At 43.6% G+C, this 25,491-nt stretch overlaps 2 protein-coding genes across 2 annotated transcripts in view; both read left to right on the plus strand.

The window, feature by feature from the left end:
• Positions 1 to 4,966, plus strand: part of LOC106751208 (putative oxidoreductase GLYR1 homolog) — a 40,576-nt gene extending 35,610 nt beyond the window's left edge. The window contains exons 8-10 of the mRNA XM_014632041.1: positions 445 to 555; positions 670 to 1,114; positions 1,503 to 4,966. Of these exons, the coding sequence (XP_014487527.1) occupies positions 445 to 555; positions 670 to 1,114; positions 1,503 to 1,702 (756 nt within the window). The 3' untranslated portion in view covers positions 1,703 to 4,966. The remainder of the gene's footprint in view (positions 1 to 444; positions 556 to 669; positions 1,115 to 1,502) is intronic.
• A 12,414-nt stretch (positions 4,967 to 17,380) lies between these two features.
• LOC106751209 (AF4/FMR2 family member 4-like) overlaps positions 17,381 to 25,491 on the plus strand; it is a 262,250-nt gene continuing 254,139 nt past the window's right edge. The window contains exon 1 of the mRNA XM_014632043.1: positions 17,381 to 18,339. Coding sequence (XP_014487529.1) covers positions 18,278 to 18,339 — 62 coding nt within the window. The 5' untranslated portion in view covers positions 17,381 to 18,277. The remainder of the gene's footprint in view (positions 18,340 to 25,491) is intronic.

Consider the following 25,491-nt stretch of genomic DNA (forward strand, 5'->3'; position numbering starts at 1 on the left):
TATATATATATATATATAAACATTGTTAGCGCTGTTATTATTGAAGCTGCCATAATTTTTGTTTCGTCGCAACGAATGAACTCCGATAATTTCGTTGAGTTCAATTTCCGATGGCTTTCTGCTGATTTTATTCACGCGAATAAACACAAAGATCGTTTTATCGCGTGTATAGCGTGTATCGTTATTAAATTAAATTAAATGAGTTATAAATAAATAAAATAAAATGATATTCGTTTCGCGCGATCCCCGCTTTTCGCTGAAGTTCAGATCGCAGATGGCGAAATATAAATGATTGAAAGAAAGTCTCACGAATGAAGGAACGATTATTCGATCGATCGAGTATACACGATTGATAATTAAACGTACGTTACAATCGTAAGCATAGAATTGACAAACATGAGCAGAATTAAGCTAATTTGCATACCTTGCATGCTTGCGTTGCAGTGTGCGGATTTCGTAAAGGCGGGCGCAGAACAAGGCCTGACACCATCAGACGTCGTGCTGGCAGCTGATATCACTTTCTCCTGTGTGGCCGATCCACAAGCCGCCAAAGACGTAAGCTGTCGAAATTCTACTAAAATTTCTCGAGAATAATATCCGTCCTCCGACACGTGATCCTTTTCATACGCCAGAGTCCTTTCGACGCTTCCAACTGAAAACGTTTTCCAGATGGTATTCGGCAACTGCGGCGTACTGACGGAAATAACATCGGAAAAGAGTTACGTCGAGATGACGGGTATAGACGCGGAGACGTCTCAGGACATCGCCGAGGCGATTAATGGCAAAGGGGGACGTTACCTGGAAGCTCAAGTGCAAGGTAGCAAAACGCAGGCTCAGGAAGGCACCCTCGTTATCCTCGCTGCTGGAGATCGGTCATTATTCGACGAGTGTCAGTCTTGTTTCGAGGCTATGGGCAAGAATAGCTTTTATCTCGGCGAAGTCGGCAATGCTTCCAAGATGAACCTTGTCCTGCAACTCATGGCCGGTGTGACCTTGGCCGGTCTGGCAGAGAGTATGGCACTAGCGGATCGTGCTGGACTTCAGCAGAAAGATGTCTTGGAGGTCTTGGAACTGACGTCTTTAGCGTGTCCGGCGATTCTCGACAAAGGCAAAGGTAGAGACCGATTCATCAGTCGCGTTTGCGGTTTATTTCAGTCGGTCTGGAAAGAAACGTAAATTAATCACTCGTAACATCGAGATAATAACAATTATGATAATCCTGACGATTATTGATTCTAATCATTTTGATGATGAATCTTCCAAAGGGAAAGAGCGTATCAGATCACTCAGCCCCGATTTGTCATCTTCTAATTAACTTGTGGTTTAAACTTAAACTGATAATTTTGTAGTGGTAACTTTTAATAGAAAAACATAGTTTCATCAGGTTAAGCCTCACAAATCACTAGTTAACCGAAAGATGAAGAACCGGCTTCTAATAGTTAACTTTGAAATGCATTTAAAGAATACTTGATCAACGTCGCCCTTAATATTCTATTTCGCAGCGATAATCGAGGGTGGCTTCCCGACGCAACTGCCCTTACAACATATGCAGAAGGACCTGAGACTCTCCTTAGGTATGAGCGACCAACTGGAGCAGCCTCTACCGCTGGCCGCCGCCGCCAACGAAGTGTACAAGCATGCCAAGCGTCTCGGATACGGTGAACACGATGCCTCGGCCGTTTACATCAGGGCCAGGTTCTAACGCAGCATGCCTTGGTGTCATCGAGCTTCTGCTATACCATATTTATTGCGATACCTGGCGTTGTTTCCCGCCGCTGCAGGAGACCGAGACGGAGAGAGAGAGAGAACCATAACGCGTGCTTTAACGAGATATACCCGGTTTGGTTGCGACTTAGCAATATATACGCCGCCACATTTGTGCGTACATCGTGAGATCTTACGGGGAAACAGAGAGCGAATATTTTAAGTGAAGTGTCGAACACACGGGATATGAAATCGAACAGATGCGAGTGTCCGGTCGTCGCGCGCCCGGATGGAAAAGTGTTGTTGCGCGGACACGCGCGAAATAAATCAGCATTAGCTTCACACACACACACACCCCCTCTGACGTTTCCCATCTTGAAGTGGTGAACGGGCGATAATTAGTCGAACTCTGATAATAAGGAAATATTCCTTTCCCTTTTCTTTCCGGCGGCGATTAATTCTCCGAGCGTATGTTCGCTGAAAAGGAAAAAAAGAAGAAAGAAAAAGAGGAACGCTTCTCTTCGTGCGCCCGAGCGGAAGAAATAAACGTCGAGTTCAGTTAACGGTCGAGAGCTCTCTAAAGTCGCGTCTCGACTTCGATCGCGCGAGACGCAAGCCTTCGGCTCGGTATCGAGAGATTCGGGACGTGTCGAAGATATATGTGCCTTACGATACCGATTGAACGGCGGAGGGCTTTCTTTTCCACGCCGAATTGGAAGCGAATGCATTAAAAGCCGCGGCGGTTGAACAACACACACAAACACACACATACATACACACACACACGCGCGTACACACTTGTACACACCGTATCGGTTTGAGACCACCTTAGTGACTGCGATTGACTTGACGACGGCGACGTTATGATGATAAAACCGGGACACATATATAAGCACACTGTATACTTTATGTGCAATCATAAAGTTTTATTCGGGCACGGGCAAAGCAACCCCGGCAATACGTTAGAAATATTGTCCGATCGAAGCGATTGGGTGACTACGAAGAAACTGATCCTTCCACGAGCACCTTCATCATCGGTTTTTCTCCATCGGTTTTCATCCTATCAACCGAGATCATTTGATTGACTTTCGTTTCCAACTACTTTTCCCTTTTTTCTCCGGTACTTCATACAACGAACGAGAAACAATTGACTGTATTTTTCGCGACTAATAATTCTAATCCATTAGCGGATAGGAGGAGCGAAGAGTGCGAAGGGCGGTTCTCTTTTTTTTCTGTAGATACATCGGCAAAGCGCATGACAGTACATTCCTGTCATCGAATTCGTCCGTGCGGCATAATCCTTATATATATTGAAATATCGTCGTAGAGTTGTCCGAAATGTAGACTAGTAAAAGGTGAAATATCAAAAATGAAGAGAAATGCGAAAGTCTATAGGTTCGTCGAATTGACTCGGTTTTGCCGAAACGCTGTATGACGGGACAACTGGTAACGTGGGACAATTAGCGATGGAGCAAGGTGGGAAATGAGACCTGTGAGAGGGTTGCTCTCGCAGGTTTAATGTAATAAAAGAGTTAATATACTAAATAACAAATGTTTGGTATATTATACGTTGCGCTTTCGAAATACTCGGAATCCGACGAGTCATTTATAATTTGTAATAACAAAAATTCTATATATATATATACATATATATATAACTGTTAATAATCTCTTGAACACCTGATATCTTGTCACATACAGCAAGGGCAGAAACAATATACTTATGATACGATATCCGTTACATTTGATTACAGACTATTCGTTCGGAAAGAAAAGAGGCTCGAGGTCGTGAATCGAAAGCGAATGAAATATCATTTGCCACCTGAACGTTTAATTCTCGCGGATCACTTTCTTCTGGGATGATAAGTGTAATTTGGTTAGTACACGGTAATCAGTTTCCGTAAGAGGAGGCGTTGCGTGTTTGACATCGACTTCGACGAGACAGTTCTCGAGACGGTTAACCACGGGGGTGGGCGCGCGCGCTCTCTCATATAAGCCACGGCTGTACGATCTTCGCCGCGAAGAAGGATCCTCAGCGGGCGAGGGAAACGAAGCGGAGGGGGCGCTTCGGTTTCCGTTTTCCCATGATGGTCGTGCGAGTCTCGCGGGTGATACGCGACACGAAGTCGAGAGCGACCGGAGAGCCGCTGAAGGGTTGGCTTTTGCGGAGGAGACCCGCGGTCGAGTAAAGCACACGAGTTTTCCTGTTCGACGCGTCGGGGAGAATGTCGGAGGATCGTCGCGTCGACGATCCTCGAATGGAAGGCATTATTGTCGGCCTTCGCCGGCCGAAATTTCACAGAGAGAACGACGCGGTGTCATCATCGTCGCGCTTGAAATAAACTTCCCGATCGTTGTTTGTTGTTTTTAAGCGAATTCTCCTCGAAGAGATATTGCGTAGACATTGAATTTTCAGAGTTTAATGAATTGCGGGGTGTATTTTGCAGATGGGTTTGTCCGCAATCGTAGCAGACGCGTGGGACTTTCTTCTAAATTGTTGTTAATCTGTAAATCATTTTTTTCACTTGTAGATAAAAAAGAAAAAGAGTTGATTTTATGTCCAGTTGTTTTGCGTGAATTGTAGTGTCTTGGGAAGAAGGAGGGATGTATCTGTCGATATATCGTAAACGCGAGAGCGAAGCAAAGTCCTGTCGCGGATGAAGCAACGCAAATGGCGTCGCGATGCAAGGTGCATGAGAATTTACCGTACGAAGAAGGCTACATGCACCGAATCTATCTAATTTATCTGGATGTTTGACCGTGATAAAGAGATATTTTTCACGAAGTCAGATGGAAAATCGTGCTGTTCGCTCGACGAGGTCTCGAATTTGTAAGCGTGTGGGAAATTGCGTAACGTATAGCCGAAATAAAAGTGGCATGGCGCCATATCACATACGAAAACATGTAATTAGACGTACACAATCAACAGTTAAATAATAATTACATTACACAATGGTACATTGTATGCGTACGAGTTGCGAATCCAAACATGGGCGAAGATAGAAGGAGAAAACAAATATTAAATAATCTTACAACAGACATTGAAGAAGAAGGAAATATGCATATAATTAGTAAATGTTAAGTTTACTAAAACGGAGAGAAGAGAGAAGCAGATTATAATTAATAACAAGTGGGAGAAATTAGTGTGAAAGTGCGAGCGAATGAATGAGAGTGTACGTCATGTGCGTTACGTCAATAACAGGCGTTATATGTTTTTGTCACGAATACACATGGTTTTTTGAATAAATATCTATTTGAATTACGAAGGGATATCTCTTTTTCTTCCGCTCTTTCTCTGTCTCCTTTCTAAAGCCGCGTGTTATTGTTCCCATGCATTTCTGTAATTACACCGTCACCCACGTAATGTTTTAGACTTACTTAGACTTACGTAAACTTCTATGCTTTAACTTTATATGTACTATACGGACTACAATCGCATATAGATATATTATGGAAGAAGGGCATTGTATCTTAAATAAAATATTAATTTTGGAATATTAGCGACATTTTACCTCATCGTCTCCTTTTGTATACAATAAAAAGCATTTTGTACTCGTGTTAAAAGTTTTGTGTTAAATTTTTCACATATATTCGTGTGTTAATTTATAACATATTGTGTTTATGTTATCTCAACATTTGGTGCGTCGATATTCAACGTGTGTACATTGTGAAATAACACACTTAACGTATTAATTCTGTGTTAATTTTTGACAATATTTGTGTTACTTTTTCAACACACTCACCTTGTAGAAAATTAACACGAAAATCTGATCGAGCCATCTCACGGGACACGTAAAATAAGTCAAATTTAACCGAAAATTTCTTACCGTGTGTCCACACCGAGGCAATGCAAATCCATCTGCATCGCGTCGCAACTTTTCCCTCACACTCTCGTTCCTACGGCACTACGTATCCGTCTCGCGGAAGACGTATCGATACTTTCGGGCAGTCGGGGGGATAGCCGACAGTCATCCCCAGTTTCGCACTTACGCACGCGCGCGCGTGTCCTCGGCGGCGAGAACGCGACAAAACCGCCTTCGCCAATCTGTACGTGTTACGCCGCGCGAGAGAAAGAGAGACAGATACACTGATATGGTGGGGACGTGGCGGTGCCGAGCGGGGCGGCATCGCTCGCGCAGGGAAAGGGGAGCGCGCTCACCACGTCTGATGACACCTGTGGCTCGACCCCCACGATCAGTCCAGCCGCGACTGTGCACGCGCCGTCTTATCACGGTTGTTTTTACGGCGTCCTCGCTCACCCACACACCCGCGCAACGCACACACGTAACGCGCGTACAACGCGCTCGTACTCACACGCTCTCTCTCTCTCACGGGGGAGTGCGCGCGCACATCGGCCGTGCCGTTATCGTGACGAACGCGAGTGCACACGTGCAACCTGGAGGACTTTACCTTACCACGTGCGACTGTCATCCCGGGTGTCATCGATCGATACGGCGATATCAAGCGCGATCGTTCAAAGGGGAGGCGGCGCGTGCGAGGAGAGGGAAAGAGAGAGAGAGAGAGAGAGAGGTATTTCCAACAGGAGGAACGGTATTCGGTTTCGCGTATCGTGTCGCGGCGAGGATCGAGAGCGGCGTAATAATTTCCCTGAATACGGGATTTCGGTGCCAGTGGCACGCGAAAGGTGATCACCGTCGCGACGCTCTTCCTCGGGTGCCATCGGAAGCTCAGCTCGCAGACGATCACACGTCCGCTTTCGATCCGCGAGGACGGAGCTTTTGCGCGATCCGCACGTTTCTCCGCGCGCTTGTCTCTTCGCGAATGAACGTAGAAAAATCGTGTTTTTTTTTTTTTTCTAAACATCCGCAACCGAAATTGTCGGAGATACCGAAATCGCGGCGAGTGAAATTCGCACACGAACACAAGTGAATCCCGGTCTGCGATAGTGTGTTTTAAGCCTTGAGAAATTGAGCGATCGCAGTCGATTGTTCTCCTCACACTCGACCGTGATTGGTCAATTTCTTGAGGCTTAAAACACCTATTGCAGACCGGGACTGACCGGTCAGTTTCTTCGCTCGTCTAAATTCCGCGCAAACCACGTCGACATTGTAGCGATATTAATTCCTGCGCGCACACATACACGTTCTTCTGGGCCGTGTCGAAAGGAACACCTCCGGACGGCGGCCTCGTCGACAGCTGACAGCTGCGACTGGCCGTCGGCGCGGTTATCTCGGAAACCCGAAAGTGGCCGATCGTCGCGGATACGCCGTCGAGCTGGGGCCGATCGCGGCACATGTAGATCCTAGGAACAAGGTCGTCGATGTGGAGCGTTACTTTCTAGACGGCACGGCGTTTCCGACGGAACCGAGAATTACACCGAGAGCCGTCCATGGAAACGCGCGCGGAAAAAAGGATTAATAAGCGTGAAAAAAGGACCCCGCGGAATCCTTTTACGGAAAACGGCTTTCGCGGCTAAATTCTCTCTGAAACTGTGGCTATATGATGGTTCTTAATGCGTTACAGTAACCAAATCATTCACGGTGCACGGTGTGCACGTGACTCAATCATTTAGTCATACTAATCCAATAATTTAGTTACACATACCATGCAACTGAATGATTTGGTTACTGTAAGTTTCAGTCAAAACTATTTCTTCAGTGTGCTGCCGAATGCACAGAAACGCCAATTTCGTGCGGCTGTAACTCAAAAACTATCATTTTTCCGACTTCGCGCCCATTGACACTTTTCATGTAAACACCAAAAACCGTCATATAGCGCAGTTTCCGAAAATTTAGCCGAAAACCATTTTCCACAAGGATTCCGCTGAAGTCCTTTGACGAATATTCGTCGACCAGGTATTTAATTACCGCAACCAAACAATTTAGTTCCGTGTACTAAATATATTAAATACACGGAACTACGGTATCGCATATACAGTACATGGAATCAAATTATTTTATTGCAGTAATCAAATACTTGGCCGGCAAATATCCACCAAATCTTGTTACCAAATCCTTTTTCCAATGCGCGGATTAACCGTTTAAAAGTTCGTGGAAATTTCGCGATCAGCCGTCGCGCGACGATAATAATCCATCGATGGCCTGTAATCGCCGAGAAAGGGGGGGAGGGGAGGAGCGGTCGTTTAAGTACACAATCGATCTGAGCTTCGCCGTATCAATTCGTACGATGACGTTTAACCCGCATCGTTCGACGCGGAAACGGCGGATCAAGGCGACGCGCTGTCGCAACAGTCGTGCTGCGCTCGTGTCATTTCGTTTGCTGATAATGATATCGAAAAAAATCGCACATCGCGGATCGGAAGGTCGCGGCTCTCGCGTACACCCGGTGTGCGTATCTTCTTCGCCGCGGCGTTTATCCTCCGTAGCGTCGTTCGTCGAGAAAACGGAGCACGGCCCGCATGTCCGTCAATGCGAGACGGAGGCACGTTTCGCTCAAGCGACACGCACAAGCGGGGGACTTCGGAAATCCCGTTCGCGCCGACGACGACGGCGATGTAGCGACTTGGCTATGCGACGGTGGCATTTGTCTACGCGGAATCTCGGTATCGGCGGTACCGTCAATATCCCGGCCGTCACCTTCGACTTTCGATCGCGCGGAAATATATAACGGAATAATCTCGTCCTCTTCGGCGCGACGGAAGTATCCTGTTATCCGTGCGACAACTTCGTCGTTTCTCGTAAGCGCAAAGTGTTGATCATGTCTACAATAGCTCACCGCGGTGTAGCTACGCCCGCGTCGTGGAGGTGGACGGGGGAGGCCACGGGGCAGGGGAAACGCGCGTTCGTGCGGAGTATCGGTCGATGAGGAGAGATCTCGGGGAAGAGGCGAGAGAGAGAGAGAGAGAGAGGTGCGAAGCTGGTTGTGGGGGAAATAGCGTGGACAGGATTACGATGGCGACGTCAAGTCGATGTCTGGTCGGATCTCTCTCTCTCTCTCTCTCTCTCTCTTTGCTCGGAGTAATAGGGAGCAGAAAATTCACCTCGACTCGGGCATCCCTCCCCGGAGATTAACCCTTTCCGGCCGAACGATTTCAATCGCGATGTGCGATACATTGTGCGCCTTGCGCGAGCAAATTCGAGCGCGATTCGGAAACAGCTTGGGACGTTTCCTTCGAGTTTCCGTCGACTAGAAAGCTTAGGAGGGTGGGGGGAGGAGGGTGAAGAACTAATACTCCGATTATAAAATATTCCTTTCGCGATATCTGCGATATTGGATGACAATTTTCGCGAATAATACGCGGTAATTAATAAATTATAGGATTTAATTGTTAAATTATTGATGATATAGAGACATATTGGTAAATTGGGGAATATTTATAATTACTAACTGCAATTGCTGAATGATTATCGATAATACGCAAGCGATATTGAATTATGGTTGCACGGATGTCAAGGAAAAATCAACGTCCCGCGGTGGGGAAATCGGTTAGGTGGACAAGTTGCGTTCGCGCTAAGCGGGGGTCTCGTCGTCGTCGTCGTCGTCGTCGTGCATTCCAAGACGTGAATTCCGGAGCGGTTTTCTTTTAAGAGAGAGGGGGCGAAGAGAAAGAAAGAAAGAAAGAGAAAGAGAGAGAGAGAGAGAGAGAGAAGTGGAACGCTTACGGTACTGATTTTCCAGCGAGTATTTAACGTCGCCTGCGACTCTTTCTCTTTACCCTCTTCCAGTTTTCGTTTACGCAACTAGTGAAGGTCTAACATATGGAACGAGATATGTAAATTATGAGCGAAAAACGCCGATATACATTATAGCATTTAATTTATCTGTTTATAGGGCACAGGAATGCGTATATACACATTTTCACACACTTGTAGAGGAAAAGATGGTATTATGATCTTTCATTTATATTTTTTTACAATAACTTGGTCAATAATCAACATTTTTAATTGAGAACTGAACGATTATATTCGTTAACATGTTCAATCGATTCTAGGCTGAAAGTTATGAAATATTTATTTCATAATTTATGGCGTTATTTATAAAAATATGGCAATAATGAGTTGAAGAGAAACAGAGTTGGTAATATGGTCCCCAACTAAAATAGATTTCAGTTGTTAATTTGAAAAAAAAATTGATTTTGCTTAAAATAAGAGAGCGTTGCCAAATGTACATGTATGCAAATTAAATTCTTAGAGAGAATAACAATGAATATAACCGTAATTTTTTAATGTAAATACTGACCTACTTGTCAGAAGATACCATCTGTCGAAAAGATAGCAGTGAAGTGCAGACAGAAGTACAGTAGTGAAATATAGATTAGAATCGACTTATTGAATAATTACTTCGATATAGAGATCGATATAGACGAAAAAGAGGTCGTATTATCAGCACTCTTAGGGGGCTACATTAGCAAAATGTCACGCTATTGTTAAACTTTGCATAACTCGGAATGTGTGCAGCCGAATTAAATGTTAAGTAACGAACAAAGCACTCAAATATATATATAATACGTTCAAGTTCAAAAAGAAATAGGAAGTATGTATAATTAGATGCTAAAATGTACTTTGAAAACGTTTCGTAACGCTCAGAAGTAAAAAAAAGCGTTGATGCAAATGCCAGTTACTGTGTACTAGTATATTAGCACTGCGTAACGTACATTTAGAATTTGTTACCTAATAGTGGAAATATTAAGAGAGGCCATAATATTTACAAGGGCCGTAATACTACCTTCTTTTCTATGAATTAATCGTATTTTTTTGCAACATAAGACAACAAAGGAAAAATTTAATTATAGTTTTGAAATTTCGTGCTAAAATCCGTTTTTTCTCAATTTTTCCGCGAAGTTCTTCAGTCTCTCTCCCAAGAGAAACTGAAATTCGTTAAATTTAAAAAAATTCCCGTGAGTTTAGTTAAAACTTGCTATATTTACTTTTTTCCGTAAATGAAAGTAAGAAACTCTGAAAAATCCGTGGAAAAAAATGAGAAAATGACAGATTTTTCCGAAACTTTAAACTATAAATTCAATCGAGAAAATCGTGTTTACGTGTAATTCTAATCGACTACGCTTCTACAAGAGGGGTAAGGACGCTTAGAATGTTAAAAGAGAAAGAGAAAATAAAAGATTACTTTTATCTTCGATATAACGTAACATAATATACTTGTTTCGATCTTCGAGCCTTGGACTCGATATTCTGATATTTGGAATATTAGTTTTCCGTGCACGCTTAAGGCGACATGCTATATTAAATTCACGGCCTTGGCATAGGAAAAAAAAAATAAACATCGAATACCCTTGTACGAGTTTACTGCGCAGAAGCACTGTGCGCTTGGAAAAACCACGATCGCGAATAGTGGTCTCGCCGTAATCCAGTGATCGCTTCTTCCACGACAATGCATTACGCAAACGCGCGCGGGGTTTACCATTAACGCTCGGTGAAAATAACAGCGGCGCGCGGCCGGGGAAAATAGGGTACCCGATCGGCGGCGACGGCGCTCGAGTTGCACACCGTCAATAGACTCGCATCGTTTTGAATCGCGTTTAATCGCGAAGACCAGAGAGAAAGAGAGGAAAAACAGGAGGGGTGGGAGAGAAGCGAGCGCGAAGCGCCGGTTCGCTGTTTAACAAATCGCTCGAAAATGTCAGCGACTCGACGAGTAGGTCGTTTGCCCTTGCGATGCCGGATACTTTCGACTTTGGCTGGCCGGTGAGAATTGCCTGTGATATGTGTGTGTGTTTGTGGATACGTGTATGTGTGTGTATTATGTGCGCCGGCTCGTAAAAGGATCTCGCGCTCGCTGTGTTCGCTCGGTCGCGTGTTTTCCCGCCGCGCGATTACTGCGACGTAATTCTCAGTGCTCTCGTTTCTCGCGTATCTCCGTGAGTGTCCCGCTTTTGGTACGTTTATTCTTTTTTTCCTCCACGCCGCAAATTGCGCGTATTTCGCACAGATCTCTCGGACGAGCGTTCGACCAATTTATGCGTGTGCTGCCGGATTCTTTTCCGCAAACGTGTAAGATGCACGATTATTGGCCGTTGGAAAATTGTCAGTTAGACAGCATTTGACAAACACTGAATTTGGACAAGTTTTACGTTCGTGTCTTTCGTCTTTTTCCAAGTGATTCTACGCTGAAAAGTAAGTTTGATTGGGTCTACCTGACGATAGACAAGTAAACGCGTTTTAGTTGAAGGAATGAAAATTTCTTTCTCATGAGCAAAATTCGATTCTTATAACCAGAAATTCAGTTTCCTTCAAATAAAATGCGTTTGATTGTCCATTGTCAGATAGATTCAACCAAACTCACAAAATAAAACATTTTATGTTAAATTTAATACATTTTACAGTCCCGAACGGCCCAATCAAATTTTTGCATTAATTTAATACTGAGTGAATATTTTAATAAGTGAATATATTAATAAGTGAATATATTAATAACACAAATATTATGTCAAAAATTAATACAAAATTTATAGAGGAGAAGATGACATTTATACATGTTACGGCCCCTTAATTAATTATAACGCAATTTTACTTTCGAAACATATTTGAAATGTTTCCAAGTTACATTTTAGCATTTAATTAGATACTTTCCTATTCTTCTTAAACTTGGAAGTATATCATCACACAAATATATATATACTTGAGTGTTTCGTTTATTATTTAACATTTTATTCGGGTACACATTTCGAGTTATGCAAAATTAAATAATAGCATGATATTTTGCTAATTAACAGTTAACATTCTTCTTAAGAATATTTATAAAACTTTTTTGAAGTTCTCATGTCGAAGTAGTTATTCGATAAGTTGATTGTAGCTCTACTGCTAATCTACAGTTCACTGTTTCACTTCTGTACGTACTACTGTACTTCTGACAAGTTAGTTAATATCTACATTAAAAATTCATGGTTATATTTATTGTTATTTCTTCTAAGATCTTATTTTGAATAAATATATAATTTTGTGACGAAACATTTCGTGTTTTCTTGAATAAAAAATTAATTTTTTTAAATTTTTTAGTAGGAGTCACATTACCACTTTTGTTTCTCTGCATTTCATTATGCAGTGTCGCCACATTTTTATAAATAACGTTTGATGTAATAAATATTTCAAAACTTTAAGTATAAAATCCATTAAACAACAATATAATCATTAAAATTTCAACTTAAAATGTTAATTAATAACGAAGTTATTGTACAAAATGCAAATGAGGGTTATAATACTACCTTATTTTCTACGTTAATTGACAATTGAAATATAAAATATGTAATTTTAACACTTACGCATATATTAAATTAATTATAAATATGGTAAAAGTTTAATACAAAAATTTTAACATGAACCGATTTTGACACAAGTACAAAATGTTTTTTACTGTGTAATTTTGAACTACTAGAAAGTTATCCAAATTTACGAATTTCAAATACATAGTAAAAAATAATTTATATATTTGCATTAAAATCGATCCTTGTTAAGATTGATGTTAAATTTTTAACATATCCGTATGTTAATTTAACATATTGTGTTTATGTTATTCCAAAACTCTGTGCAGTGTCGATATTCAACATGTGTAAGTGTTAAAATAATACATTTTAATACCTCATTGTCGATTAACGTATTAACTTTGTGTTAATTTTTGACATATAATATTTATGTTACTTTTTAACATATTCATTTTGTTGTTTAAATTAACACAAAAATTTGAGTGCGCCATTTGGGACATGTGAAATGCGTTTAACAATTTATCACGAAATTTGTGCAGGTTCGATTTTCGCGCTTTGTAGCCGATAATCGAACTCCGGTCGATGCCGGAAGATGTTCGATTGTGTAGTGCTGAAAACTCACCAATAATTTACCTTTAAATCCCTCTTTCTTTGCATGCTTTCACCTCTGCGCGTCACATTCTACGTAACATCCGTCTTCGTCGATGGAAGAAGCCAGCCGAACACGGGAACCGTTCGTCGGGATTAAAGTTTATCGCCGGACTCTCAGCATAACGTGAGCGGTTAATTCGAGCACGCTCTGTGCTCCTCCTGGCGCGGTGAAAGTGCATAGAGAGACAGGGAGAGAGAGAGAGAGAGACGAGGCGGTAGAAGCTGTGGGAGAAAGGAATAATTACGTCTTATGACACGAAGTGTCGCAACGCGAAGATTCCTTCGCCGATCTGGTGTAACGTGTGCGTACAAGTTGTGTTCAGGTAGCCTCGGCCGATAATGGCCCGATGATGTATGTTCGATTTTTACAGGATGGTAGGATGCCGCTCGCCCTACGTGTTCGTCGCGCTACGTCTCTCTATTTCGGCTGCAAGTAGATAATATTGCGTGTCGAGATAACGGCGGTCTATAATCGGCCGACCGAACTTGGAATCCGCCACAGTGTTGAGATTACCTCATCGCGCGCTCGCTCGCCTTGTTTACGCGCGTTCCTTTATCGTGCGAACATTAAGATAAACAAGCGACGTCGCACGCGCGCGCGCCGTTTTATCGCGATTCGTTATGGCGAGATGCCGGCTCAGCTCCGTGCAACGTTTACTTCTCGCAATATCGTAATTCAGGATAAAGCGGCCGATCGGACGGCGTTGAAAATCGCGCAACCTTCCACGAACATTCCACGCGCGACAACGCCGCGACAATCGCAGTGACAATGATTCGTGCGCTTCTCGAAAAAAAAAGAGAAAAAAAATCGTCGCAGGGAGTGCGAGAAAATTCGTCCGTCGACTGACGTAGTAATGCGCGCTCGGTAGGTACGCATTCGGTGGACGCGCCATCTTGGAGCCATTCGGCGCGGCCAATCGCATTCTCGAACGTTCGGCACGTGACCTTCGTGAACGCGCAACGGTTTCACAGTTTACGAAGACGGCGGGTCGGCTAACCTCGCGTCCTTTCCGTCTCTCTGTGCTTTCTCGCGCTTTTATAAATAAACCGCGCGCGTGCTCACCTGTTCCGCTGCGCGGAGGAACGCGGGCGTTCCTTCAGTCCGCCGGTAGTTCGATGCGCGCATGTGAGATGATCAACCGTTTCCAGATTCTCGATCGACAATAGGATTGTTGGAAGCCATTAGGGCCGAGCAATGGCGTTAGATGTCGCTTCTTAGAGTCTACTGCTTGCCGGCGGCGGAAAGCATTTTCTAAAAGGAATGCACTCGAGTGTGTCTGCTTTCGGAGAAATCCCGAGCACGGTAAGAATCGTCGGGTACGCTCGCATTTCGACTTGCGATTTGCTATATTCACGGAGCGTTTCGCGATCGTCGTTGTTTCATCGGCACTGCGGATCTACTAGATTCTGTAGAATACCATAGATCTTTCAGATTTCCAGCCGTTTATAACGACATGGCAGAAATAGCATTCGAGAAGTTTCAATATGGCGATAAATAAAGCCAGAAAACGGCAGGATTTCTTGGTTCGTGGTTTTACGTTAATATATCGCTGCAATTAGTCCCGAAGGCTCCGATGAACCTGTTTTTAATCCAGCAACATGCTTGATACGGATGTATCAAACAGCAGCTGTTAAGAGTTTCTGGCTTCTCTTTTTTATTTTACACAATAAAAAATTCTGTGTCCAATTCAACACATTTCATATGTCCCAAATGGTCGACACAAATTTTTGTGTTAATTTAACACAAGGTGAATATGTTGAAAAGTAACGCACAAATATTATGTCGAAAATAAACACAAAATTAATATCCATAATATGTTAAAATAACATACTAAAGTATGTTGTTTTAACACTTATACATGTTGAATATTTACTCAACACAAAATATTGCGATAATATAAACGTGATACGTTAAATTAGCACACGGGTGTGTTAAGAATTTAACACAAAAATGTTAACAATGACCAATATTAACACAAGCGCAAAATATTTCTTACTGCGTGCATTCGGTCACAGGACGGTTGCAACAATATTTTTCTTACATACTTCAGAACACACAAAAAATACGACGAAGAGAACCTATGATTCACGAATATGCGCAGTGGATGGTCGGACAGCTGTCAAAATTAAATATATATATATATATATCAAAATTATACGTGTATATGTAATTTTGACAACTGTTTGACCATCGACTGCGCATGTTCGTAAATCATAAGTTCGTCGTATTTTTGTGTGTTTCGAAACACGTAATGAAAAAACTGTTGCAACCGTTCTGTGACCGACCGACCGACCGACCAGATAGAACAAATTTGTAAAAGACCCCTTGAAGACCTCCGAAAAATATCTAAAAAAAAATAGAACGCCTTTTAGATGCCTGTAAGACATCTCTTAGGCATTTGTTTCTGTTTGAGACTGTACTGTGTGAATGTCAGTTCGAACATCCCAATTCGGATGAAAATACATCTCCAACGATATAAAGAAGATCTTATTTACGGCTCGTGTAAATGAGACGCGATTGCTGTTGCAACGGCGCGATATCGTGCGAGTCTGATGCGCCGGAGGAAGAGCCGATTCGCTAAATAGGCCTTTACTTTCGCGCGCGCGGCGAGACGCTCCAGCGGGAATATTCCGTTTGTTTACGTCAACAGCAGCCTTCGCGCGCGCGGACTTGCGACGCCGGGCGGTGGGTGGGAGGGAGCGAGCGAGCGAGAGAAGCGGAAAGAAAGACAGAGTCAGTCGGACGAACAGAGAGAGAGAGAGGGGGAGGTCGGACTAGAGCGAGACTCTCGGGCTGCACTCGGCGCACTTTCACTCGCGCGACTCCTAGTCGCGCGCGATTTCGGCGGCGTTGAATCGTAACAGATTTCGCGCGGTATCATCGACGACGCGTTACGTGCCGACGGCGAAAACACGCGGAAAGCGCGTATCATCGACGACGGCGGACAACGCGGGGACCGTTTTAACATCGCGTTGGCGCAACTCGGCGCGACAGTTTCGCGAATCGAGAAGCCGCGTGCGTCTTCTGCTGCTGCTGTGTGACGAGCGGAGCGGGTGGAAGGAGAGCGGGGGGGGGGAGTTGACAGGCGGCCATGTTTGGTAGCGGCGATCGCACGTGTCGACGCGACCAGTCGCAGCCTCGCGGCCAGATGGTGCACGTGTGCGCACGTGTGCACGTTGAAGGAAATCGCCCTGAGAAGTGCAATTCTGTCCGCAGGTGAAGGACAAGCGGGCAGCCGACGACGACGCCGCTTTCGCTGCCGACAAAGCGACGCTACCGTCGCGACGCCACATCTGGTGATCGCGGGACGGAGAGAGAAAGAGAGAAAGAGAGAGAGCGACGGGAGAGAAGGGGGACAACACTGTGGAGTTGCGCACGCGTGTTCGCGTGCAGTTGATCAGTCAACCGGTGGCGAACATCATCTGGTCTCGACGCCCGGCGAAACTTCGCGATTGCAGTCGACCCGAGCGAGCCTGGAATCGGATCGCCATATGCGTGTGTGTGTGGACGCGCGTATGTGTCCTTCGCGGCGAGTTTGTTTACGGTGGTAAGGTCGCGCCGTACGTCGCGCAACGTACGCACCTGTTATAACGGAGTTTCCTTGTAATAGCTGTAACTGATCGCGCGAATCACGCCGCGACGATCGAGCGTTGTTGTTTACGAACCGCCGAGTGAAACCGGAGAGCGGAGTCGCGCGGCTGCTTAACGGATGTTAATTGCGCGTACGCTCGCGAGTGTCGATCTCGTCGCGCGTGCGCACACACTCTCGCGAGAGACTCTCGTCTTGAAGAGGCGTTAACTCGCGCGATAATTCGTGAAATTCGCGAAGAAAGCACTCAAAGCGCGCGCTAATCGCCGTGATTCAAGGGGGGGGGGGGGGNAGTGGCAGAACGTTGCGGTGGATGACTTATCGAAGAATAAGGAAAACGTCGATACGAAAGGCGGAGGAGAGAATAATAAGAGGAGTATCGAGGTGTAACGGGTACATCGATAAGAAAAAACGGAGAGAGAACTCGAAGTGAAAAACAGATAAGGCATCGGCAACGAAGACAAAGACACGGGGACTATCTCTCTGTATCGTACGTGCGCCTTGTTCTCTTGAAAGCACGCGCTTTAAACCGCGCGGAGAGAAGAATAGAATAGACGTCGAACGAAGTCACGCGGTTGAGAAAGGTGGATTTTAACACAGAGAGAGAGAAAGAGAGAGAGAGTTAAGGCGTTCGAAGGTTCGAGAAGAAAAAAAAAAAGATACGCGAACGCGTGAATGCCCTTTAAAATGCGCGCTTATCTGAGAACCGGAGGAGCGCCGAGAGAATACAAGATAGACATCAGATAGTCGCAGAGATCTCCGGTGCGAAGGAGAGAGCAAGGAGGCGTCTTACGGTGGAAGTAGAACGATAAGACATCACGAAGGAAAAAAAAGACTCTCGGGTACTCTTTAAAGCGCGTACCTTTTCGCAAAGCCATTTCTAGACCGGACTTGGACCTCAAGTCTTCGAAACGGTGAGTGAATCGCGATTTCGGCAAGCGCAGAGTTCACAAAGTCGTTCGCAAAAGGCGAGCGTCACGCGATATGCGCCGTCTTCTTCTCGTTATCGTTTGCTGTTGTCGCCGGACAGCGGCCGTGCGGAACGATGCGTCGCGCGCGTAACCGCCAGGCTTGATCGCGGCTGCCGGCGCGGTGAATGGAGAGAGCTAACACGGATCACGCGACCGAATGCAGTGATGCAGTGCCGTAGTGTCAGTGACCAGTGCCACGTGCCGATTGTTTGGATTACTTGAAGATGCCTTCGCCCGGCGGATATTATGACGAGAGGAATCCTCTGCTCAAGGGCACCTTATCGAGGTGAGTTATCCGAAACGTCCGTTTTCCACCGTTTCTCAAGCCTTTGCGGTCGCAATTTCGGGGTGCTCATGCGGATCTTCGATGGCTGTATCACGGTGCTTGCGATTGTAAAGATTGAGTCAGCTAGAGCGGAGCACCACTGTCGAATCCACGAGTCTCCATTTGTTGAAGATAAACGAATCAGTTTTATTTCTTGATAACGGGAAAATTATCTCGAGGTAGATTCACTCGGAATAGCGTCGAAAGATAGAGTTTCAGTAAAGATCGGATAGAGATGAGAGATTTTCCGAATGTATCAAATATATGAATGTTGGAAAATACACAGAAAAAAGTGCAAACATCTGGCGTGTTTACGTCGGGAAGTTTGTGTCACGTAGAAATCTCTTCCACGCGTATATTGTGTGTGTGTGTGTATGTAGTAACAATGTAACACTGAATGACTCTATTCTCTGACGCAAATTATATTACATGGAAAAAAGTGCTAGATTTAAATAAATAATTATTCCAATACTCATTAGCGAATTTTCACTTGGATCAAATAACATTTACTTGATTCAAGTAAAATATTTTCCAATTATCCAAGTGAAGTATTTACTCGATCCAAGTAAAATTTACTTAATCCCAATGAAATATTTTCCAAGTAAATTATCCAAGTAAAATATTTACTCGATCCAAGTAAGATTTACCGAATCCCAGTAAAAATGCGCTAAGGAACATTGGAGTGTGATCATTCACCTGAATCTAGCACTTTTTTTCTTCCGGTGTAATATAATTTGCATCAGAGAATAGAGTCGTTCAGTAGTCACATTGTCACCGTACACACAACATCCGTGTGGGAAGTTTCAAGTTACTCCTACGTAAAACATAAACTTCCCGACGTGAACGACGTCGTGTTTCCATTTTTTTCGTAAGCTCTTTTTCCTATTGTCATGAATACAGCTTTTACTAATGTTATGATATCGCGATATAGATTCCGGATAGGCGCCAGTACCGTGGCTTGGAATGCCGATAGACAATTCCCATTGCTAACTTTCTTATTAACTTCATGGCCGTTGATACGTGCATCCGCTTCTGAAGGATATCTTCGATCTGCTTTGGCATATTTTCGAAGCGGATGCCAGATATATTAGTTCGTTAGAGAGGCGTCGAAAGAGAGAAAGAGAGAGCTTACCTCTTGCGGCCGCAAAGTGAAAAGCACGCGCTCCCTCAAGACGTTGCAGTTACGAGTCAACGCCACGGTCAGCGTTCTCGCCCAGACATTTAGCGCTAAATGCGGCTATCTAATGTACCGCCTCCGCTTATACGCGGAATATATGTATATATGTGCTGGTCCCGGCAAAGTTTAGGAATAGCCGCGCATTTAATGCTAAACGAGAATGCGACGCGGAGAGTCAGTGTCGTCGTCTTTTATTTGCATGTATTTACCGTTTTTCATACCTTTACCTGAATGGTACACGCTTGTCTGTTTATCAGTGTATCGCGCCATTGGGCGTATTACGATTACATAATTAATGATGTCGATATATCGACGACAGTGTTATCAGTACATTAATAACTGTCTATAGCGTAAACCGAGTTAAGTCTACAAGCTACAACGTTACGAGGCGCCATGCGCTATCTTAAAAGGATGTTTCAACATCTCTTTATAGACACTTTGTCGAAATTTGTAGACATTTTATAGACACTTTGTAGACACTTTATTAATGTTTATTATTTAATCCTTCTACTGCCACATGATTTTTCTCGACAGGTGCTGAAATGCCAAAAAGTTCCCAAAAATTAAGGAAAGTTTATATAAGGGCTTTTTGATGACGTTCATCACCAATTTCAAGGCAAATTACAAAAAAAATATTTGTCATAAACCCAAAATGGCGGCTAATACAGTTAATTTTAATTGAAATTTGACGTTAGTTTGCAATAAATGTAGAAGTTTATGAAACTATCTAAATATTATATTTAATTCATTGTAAAACTTTAATGTAACAAAAATATCCCATGACGAGAATATCCGAAAATTCGAAATATTCTCTTCTGACAGTCGTATCTTTTTTCTGAGACAACATTTCGTAAATCGGACTCAAAAATCGTGTTCAACATAGCTAAAAACTCCTGGTTATATTTTGCTTCAGTGATAAAATCACTTAGAAGCTCTGATATAACAAAACATTTCTTGACAAGAAAATGTATTTTCGCGGCAATGTTCAAAATGACGAGGATCCTCGTCATTGGCGGTGAGAGTTAACGAGGAATTAAACGTGTGATTCACCTCATCAGTTCAGGCTGCGACAGTTTTAAATCCGCCGTTGCGGCGGACGCGAAATAATTTCTAGTTCGCGTTTCTCGTGGTATATTCGCGTTTCCTTCCCCGAGTATTTCGGCGCACCACGAAAACATCGACTTTGATCGGCACTGTGCACAACGTCGCGTTATGTTCGTGCATTTGCAACCGCTGTCCTTGGCGTGGCCCTGTCAAATGCAAACTAGCGAACGAAGGGCAGAGAGCAGTCGATTCGACTCGTGTCTCGTTTATGCACGCACCTCTCGCACGTGTGCAACTTGCGTGCACGCAGCCTCTCGATGCAACGGTCGGCCGTGTAATTAAAGACTGCGCCTCCAATTTATGTCTCACAACGTCGACGCCTTAAAATGTCCAAAAAATCATGAAAACTGCGAACTCGTAAAGCTGGCGATTTCAAGAAAAATGCAGGGTGATTAATTCGCGAATAATAACTAATTATAGGACGACGAATTATAGGATCATTACGAGAATTAACGAGTAAATGTCGAAAAATTAAACAGCCGCGATGATAGTAAAATTTTAGTGTTAAATTTCCGAAAAAACCCATTTTTCCATTTTTCCGGTTAGATTTCTGTCGCCAGGTAGAAATTCCTTAGGCATTTTTTAAATCAATTTTACTGGACAGGTATTAACTTCTGACTAGTAACTGAAGAGGAAATTACTTGAGATCCCAATTAAGATGTAACGTTTTTCTTGCAGTTACTGCGCATAAAAGATACGTAAAATCTGAACTCATTTACCGAACGAAAACATAACAATAAACGGACGAAAGAAAACTATTCAATTGATAAAATATATTTATAATCTGGGCAGGTACCTGCACATACTTTTATCAGGAAAACTGCTTCAACTACTAAACAAAACTATCAAGTTCTTGTTAATTTCCTACGCAGTATTGTTACAACTAATGAGAATGCATTAATATTAAACGGTAATTGGATGGTTGTCTGAGAAAACTGTATACATTTTATTAGGATTCCAAAAAAAGGGGTACAAAAGGGTACAAAAATTCGTTTAGAGAAATTCACGGCCGAAACCTGTCACATTTAATTATCTCCGTAAGGAAGGTGAGAATCCCAGAAAATTCGCGGAAAAATTGGGGGAAAAAGTACGGTTTGTTGTTTCCGAAACTTTAAAACTATTAATGAGATAAATACAACGAATCCCACGGTGGAGATTGAATTGAGAATTTAAGACGAAAATTAATTCTCGAGTGCCTCCGCGATCAACTGACGTTACTCCGTAGCGAGACGTTCGGTCGCGGTTTCCGCGGTTCTCCCCCCTCTTTGTTTACAATAGGGCCGCGATTCTTTTGTAGCACGACATAAGGGCACCGCGCGGCGTGGTGCAGTGCTCCGTATAAGCGACCGGTATAAAATGTATTGTGACTCGATGAATCGTCTCGTAAAGCGCGCGATGACTGCGATGTATGAGCCATATATGCGTATATTTCGTCAGCTCCGCCGTTCGCGCTGTTAACCGCGAGATATTCGCAATGACGCGCACGCAGTATCGGTCGCTTGCGAGCACTTGGAACAATACTCACGTAACGCCGTCACAGTTGTCCTCGAATTTAGCAGAATAAGAAAGAGAGAGAGAGACTCACGCGCATTGACTTATATCCAATGTAAACGTAATTAACGACTGCAGCCGGTGGAATAATGATTTTACCGCGTTCGCGTACTTTCTTGCTCGAAATGTTCGCGCCGATATATCGCGCCACGGTTGCCTCGCTCTCCGGAGCGGACATGTATTAATGACCCGTTCACTGTGGACACATGTTAATAATCCATTAAGAGATACGCAATTGACATTTGCCGCGTCTATCATCCGGCTTGTGCAATTGGCACGGAAATGAATTCAATGTCGCCGAAGAAGCTATCAACAAAGCTTCTTCGATGTCCGATAACAATTTAATTTCGAAATTCTCTTGTGTGTTCAATCGGATACATTACGTTATTACGCGTTATCTCCGTATTGTTGGGTGGATAGCCCTATAAAATTGAGGCCCGGTGAACGAAGATTTTGGTCGGCGGGTCAGTTCCCGGTTAGATAAGCCGATATGAGAAACGCGCTGATAATCGACGGCCGGGTGGAATCTTCGGAGCGTCGCGACGGAACGAGGAGAGAAAGTTAGCTCGAGGAAAGACGGGATTCCCTTCTTCTCCGGAGCGAGCGGGTGACGTCGATGACAATAATAACTCAATAACGAGGCGAGCTCAAGCGAGTTTTATTCCCCGAGATTCCACCGAAAGAACGATTTCGAGTGACGCGCCTGTCAATAAGAATCGAAGGCGTGGAATTCCTTTCACCGGCGCGCGCGTTTCGCTTCGAAAGAGCTTCCTTCGCGAACGCGCTCTCGAACTCGCGAAAACGATCGATTTTTCTCGCGGCGCAATCAGTTGCCAATTCGTGATATTATTATGAGCCCGTGGAACGTTTCAGCGGACCAATTCTGAAAGTTCCATCTCTATCGCAACATTCGTTCCCTGTCTGATTTAATGCAATTAATTCAATGGGATGGTGTTTTTCACTTTTAAACCCAAAGTTATGAAATGTTATGTTATGAAATATTACTTAGGGCATTATTAATTAAAAAATAATTCGTGACACTGCAAAATGAATCGAAGAGGAACAGGAATAGCAGATGTGCCTTTCCTAAAATAGATTTAAAAAATGGGTTTTGTTTAAAAAAAGAAAAACAACATTATGTTGCAAATTCATATATTTATTCAAAAGAAATACTTAGAAATAACGACAATGAATATATGTTGAAAAGTATCACAAGTATTACATAAAAAATTAACACAAAAGTAACACGTTAATCGACACTGAAGTATAAAATGTGTTATTTTAACATTTGCACGTGTTGAATACGTGTTGAATCGATACACAACACAAACTGTTGAGATAATATAAACACAATATGTTAAAATGCCGTGCTATTGTTTAACTTTGCATAATTCGGAATGTGTACAGTGGAGTAAAATGTCAAGTAATGAACAAAACATTTAAGTGTACATATTTATTAGGGTGATGATACGCTCAAGATTAAGAAGAATGAAAAAAATATGTGAAATTAAATGCCAAAATTACCTTGAAAACCTTTCGAAATGTTCAAAGATAAAAATGCGTTTTAACAAAAAACCGGCTATTGTACATCGGCATATTAGTGTCATTGTGCAACGGGCCAATAAACAAATGATTCAATAAGTGACCGCTCATCACCTAATAACGGATATATTAAAGGGGGCCATGATATCTGCGACATCGAATACGACCTCCTTTTTACTTTCCCTACACTGTTTCTAAAAAAAAAGAAAGACGATCCAAACTCATTTCTCCTTCCTTACTCTCACAACTTCCGAAAGCATCAAAATTACAAATCTCGCGGCGGCTGTAATTCAAGTTAAGATTCTACCTGCCCCTCGCAGTAATGCAAGTTGCAATTAACATAATTGGTGTAATGTAGAAGACATTTCCTCGTTCGGTAAGTGGCATATAAACCGCGGTGAGCGAGGAGGTTTCTCGACCAGTCCGATGGCATCGTGTCTTTTTACGCGCGCAATCCCGTAAATAGCGGTCGATGAGACGAAGTCCTGGGTTGCGCGCGCGAGCCGTATTCTCTCACTCGGCTAACGAGCTCTCTCGCGCTCTCGCGTTTGCCCCGACAGTTTCGTGCGTGCGAGGAATATGTCGAGCGAGAAGGAGCGCTCGCGTCGACGACGTTGGCGTTGGCGCCGCCCTTCTATTCTCATTTCATCGCGCAGCCGTAGGGCGCCAAGAAGACGACGGGGACCCTCGCGGCGCTTTCTCTCTATTTACCGCCGCTACGAGCGACACCCCCCGGCCGTCGGTGTAATATCGATTCGCACATTCGCGGCAAATTGCGAGGATACAGTGTAATTGAACGAAATTAGCAACGGGAGAGGGGAGACGTCTCTCGTCGCGGATGATCGAGCGGAGTTTTGAAGAAATTACGCGCGCGCGCGCAGCTGTCTGTGTCACGCGCGCCGATCGTCGCACCGGAGTAACGCCGTCGGGTCGCGCCGCCGGTTCATGTGAAACGTTACACTTTCTATTTCTCCGCGTTGGATCCGCTGCGATTAACGGAGGCGCGTATATAATTCGGACGAGCTCGCAGGGAAGGAGGTGGTCCCTTCCGCGCTTCTCGATGCGTGCGTGCGGAGTGCGAATCCAAGATTACATCCGCGAAGAAACGCACTCTGCTCTTTCTATTCAGCCACGCTTTCTATTCGTTTCCTTTATACGTCGAAGGGTACGTCGAGTTTACGCTCTGCCGACGACACGCCGCGGAAATCCGCACGCGGTGCAAAGCCGAAATTAAAAAAAACGAGAAGTTGTGTTTGCGGCGCGTTTCGGCCTGGAATTCTGTTAACCGTACATAGTGAAAAAATATTTTTGTACTCGTCTTAAAATCGGTTTTTGTTAAAAAGTTTCTGCGTTACGTTTCTAACATAGCCGTGTGTTAGTTTAACATATTGTGTTTATGTTATCTCGGTATTTCGCGTTGAGTCGATATTCAGTTCATATGTAGGTGTTAACAGGACACGTTTTATACTTCGGTGTCGATTAATATATTATAGATGTCAATTTTACTGAATATTTTTGGTGACATATTTTGTATGTTAAAATTTACAGACAAGTTGTGTTAATTACTCTCAATAACGATCTTCATCTTGAAACTTAGACAATATAAAATACATGTACAGCTAGAGCGTAGAAGTAGTATAGTATGTAAAGTAGGTGCCCTAAGAGTTCGAATCTCGACTCCCGAGTTCTAATCTTATCTCAGTAAGTGTGTTTTTCAAATATGATATCGATTGGATTTT

Source organism: Dinoponera quadriceps, unplaced genomic scaffold (assembly GCF_001313825.1).
Source record: "Dinoponera quadriceps isolate SergipeBrazil2010 unplaced genomic scaffold, ASM131382v1 scaffold8544, whole genome shotgun sequence".
In the NCBI taxonomy this organism is placed as follows: domain Eukaryota; kingdom Metazoa; phylum Arthropoda; class Insecta; order Hymenoptera; family Formicidae; genus Dinoponera; species Dinoponera quadriceps.